Source organism: Syngnathus scovelli, chromosome 1 (assembly GCF_024217435.2).
Source record: "Syngnathus scovelli strain Florida chromosome 1, RoL_Ssco_1.2, whole genome shotgun sequence".
In the NCBI taxonomy this organism is placed as follows: Eukaryota; Metazoa; Chordata; class Actinopteri; order Syngnathiformes; family Syngnathidae; genus Syngnathus; species Syngnathus scovelli.
In genome coordinates, this window is record NC_090847.1 from 9,330,122 (window position 1) to 9,333,662 (window position 3,541).

Genomic DNA, 3,541 nt, shown 5'->3' on the forward strand with positions numbered 1-3,541 from the left:
CGGGGGTCGCAGGAGAAAGGAGAACATTTAATGTAAATATAAATATAAAGGTTCTACGTGAGGACACCATGTTTATGTTTTCTACAATATTTATTAGCAATAATTTTACACAGTGTATCAATATGCAACAAGTTATTTCCATAAATCCTCGCAGTCAAAAGCGGTTCAATTGTATCGTAAAGAGAAAGGTTAAAGTTGAGTATCAAAGTTTTTAAAAGAGAAGGAACGTATGTAACAGCATCAATGTGGTTGTACCTGGAGAGCTTTATTTTCTAATAGCTAAGGTTATTGCAACAGCTATAAACACTGCCAAGCAAGTAAGAAATGTAAGCAGGGAAAAAGAAACTGTCAACAAAGTTTTAGGGTAAGACTTATATTTTCTGTCTGAACAAAAGAAACAAACGGCTAACAAAAGCTGTTTTTGCTGTGACAATCCACAAGTAACACACATCGTCCCCCTTTACCCCTAGATAGTATCGTTTATTGAAGAGAAAATACCGGCACACATATGCACATGGGCAAAGAGAAACGAAAGTAAGAACAAGAGGAAGATGATTCATACACTCTTGCACTTGATTGGCTCAACTGGCCAAGTCAAACAAGTCGGATAAGGTTTCAGATTATAAAAGAATGTACTTGACAGAGCAAGGGTCAATGGGTGCCGGTCTTCTGAAGAATTGGAAAGCTTATATTCTTCACGAGGATGGTAGAACTAGGGTAAGTCCAGATGTGTGCGTGTTGCTTGCCAAATTTGATAAAGGCTGCATTACATTAAAAAATAATTTCCCAATATTGTGGCCAGTAAATTAATATTGTCTCATTTTCCCTTTGGCACAGTGAGGTTTTAGAAAGGGATCTGTTTCTCTTACAATACCAAAATGTGCTCAGTGGACCGCGCCGGGCAGCCTACCTGTGTTTTAAAGCATTAAGTGTCGAGTGTATTGATTCTCCTAAATCTGGATATTTTTGTAGTGACCGTGGTGTGCACGCAGAGGTGAGTTTGGAGAAAGATGCTAAAAAGCCTCCTCGGAGGAAACTTTTCAAATCTTGAATAGAGTCTACTCACTGTTTTATGTCTTATAAAGATGCGATTTCTGGAGAACCTGAAAACCTTGGATTGTGGACTCAGCTACACGGTCACTTGTTACTTCTCCTGGTCACCCTGTGCAAACTGCTCCAAGGCATTAGTCAAATTCCTGTCCAACAATCTAAATGTGAATCTCCGTATCTTTGTGTCGCGCCTCTACCGCATTCACGAGAGGAGAAATCGCGAGGGCCTGAAGCTGCTGAATGATGCCGGAGTGCATCTCAAAGTCATGAATAATGAACGTAATTTGAAATTTTACTTTTTCTACAACCCAACTGACTACTTCTTTTGAAAATTCCATGCAATCCTTCTAATCTCTATTCTCCATAGACTTTGAATACTGCTGGAAAACCTTTGTTGATCATCAACAAAGGCCCTTCCCACCTTGGGACAACATTGTTGAAAACCACGCTCATTATCAAGAAGAGCTCACCGATATTCTCCAGCAGGTAACGGAGAGTATAATTTAAAATGAAAGTGCAATTTGTCTTATCGGCCATGTCATGTAATTTTGTCTTTTTACATTAGAACGGCCTTTGCGCAAGGGACGGGGTACGTGTGCTTATCGTCGGGACCTCCATGGTCCGGCATGTTGATATTCCCAGATGCAGCACTTCCTGCCACCCATGTGCACTCATTAGAGAAGTCGATGACGTCATGCTTCATCTACTGGCTCAATGCCCGTCTATCGCTGCTGTGGTTGTTCATGTAGGAACGTGGGACCATAAACTGCTGCAGTCAGAGAAACTGAAAGATGACTACATCTCACTCATATCCACCATCCAAGACTCAAAGAAGCGTGCCATTGTTTCAGGTCCCTTTGTCCCCCCTTACTTTGGTGACCTAAACTTTAGCCGTGTCAGACAACTCCACATCTGTCTTAAAAGATACTGTATGAGCAAAAGCATCCCCTATGTGGACAACTTCACCACTTTTCTCAATAGACCATACCTTTTCAAAGCAGACTTCTTCCTCCCAAATCACATTGGATCCCACCTATTATCAATGAATATTGAACTCACTCTGCTCTCCTGCGATGCATTCTCAAACGACGCTCAGTAAGCTCAGAATCCCTGGATCACTATAGTGCCCCCTGCTGTCCACCTGCAACCAGTTCAGCCAATTGAGTTAGACCACAAAATAAAGCAATACCAAAAGTTTTTGTAGCTTTCAAAACTTTTTATCATTTTCCTTTTTTAATGCTAAGGTACCAACACCTTGTGTTTATTTCTCTTACAGCCCAATATTTATACATCTTCACTTTCTGTAAAGCAGTGATGTCCCCAATGTCTATCTTTGTCAAGAGTGATAAGTAGAAGAAGAAAATGCTCCTCCACTATATGGCAAAAGGTGACAGTTATAGCCACATGCTGCCATTCATACAATATATAAGCTTTGTGTTTAACTTAACAGTCCCAAATTTTACACAAATTAAATCTGTGAGTAAATTGTGATTCATTTATCATCATTTCAGTAAACAATATACCCATTCCTTTTTGTGGCATTTTTGTTTGGACGTGTTCTGCTTTAGTGGAATGACAAATTTGATGGATTTTTCTTATTCTGGTTTGGATTAAGCAGCATTCTCACTACACTTGGATTTATGGGAATGAAAGCTTTTGGGCATTTGGTATCTTTTATTAACATACTGCTCTGCTACTGGCTCATTTGGCTTGATTTGTAGAAAAATTGCACATCTCCCTGATTTCACACCTTTCTGCTGAGCATCGTTAATCGTTACAATTCTAAAATTGCTGTACTTTATGCTATTGGTCCGAAAAACATCCAAACATTCCTTGAGGTGACAGGAGGGAATGCAGAGGTATGAAAGGATAGAAGAGTTGAAAATAATGCCCTAAATCCCATAAAGGCACGCACATCGACCACATGCATTAAGATTCTAGAATCCATTCCATGCTATGTGCATGAGTGATGATCTATCATGGCAACGGATATTGAATCAAGGTATTTTGAGTCTGGACCCCCTAAGGTGGTAGTGTTTGTTTACCCACAGTCAAAGCGACTTTCACAAGCACACATACACACACCTATCACATCACCCTTTCCCAAAGTCCCTTCACAGTGGCATTTAAATACAGTCTAAAAGCATGCCAGTAGTCCTCAATCATTGTCAGTAGTGTTGCGTACATTAATATTCCAATTTAATTACGGAGCCATTACCGTACACAGGATTTGCAGTCATATGAAAAGCATGTCTCTCCAAGATTGATGTATTGAATACATTCAGACCTTCACACGGATGGGCAATTTAAAACCTGTTTGTGGCGTGTGAAGCCAAAAATGAGTGAGCTGAGGTTCAAAACGTAACCTCACAATTGTATCGTGGCTAACCACTTGTCCAGCGAGTTGCGCCCCATTTGAGTCAAAAACTAGACAAAGTTGCATCATCTCACAGTGGCCCAGTTCTAAAATTAGACAGACCACCTCATAGAG

At 40.2% G+C, this 3,541-nt stretch overlaps 1 protein-coding gene across 4 annotated transcripts; it reads left to right on the plus strand.

Annotated features, from left to right (window-relative positions):
* Positions 1-598: 598 nt before the first annotated feature.
* On the plus strand, positions 599-2,579 carry LOC125988426 (single-stranded DNA cytosine deaminase). 4 transcript variants are annotated; one of them, XM_049753660.2, is made up of 6 exons: positions 599-717; positions 838-994; positions 1,086-1,329; positions 1,418-1,536; positions 1,616-1,639; positions 1,800-1,989. In XM_049753660.2, exons 1-6 carry the CDS (start codon positions 704-706, stop codon positions 1,836-1,838), a joined length of 597 nt encoding a protein of 198 aa, XP_049609617.1. In that variant the 5' UTR covers positions 599-703; the 3' UTR covers positions 1,839-1,989. The 4 variants fall into 4 exon arrangements, with proteins under 4 accessions (XP_049609617.1, XP_049609613.1, XP_049609614.1 ...); XM_049753656.2 differs by having other exon boundaries at positions 600-717; positions 1,616-2,579; XM_049753658.2 differs by having other exon boundaries at positions 651-717; positions 973-994; positions 1,616-2,579.
* The last annotated feature ends 962 nt before the right edge of the window (positions 2,580-3,541 follow it).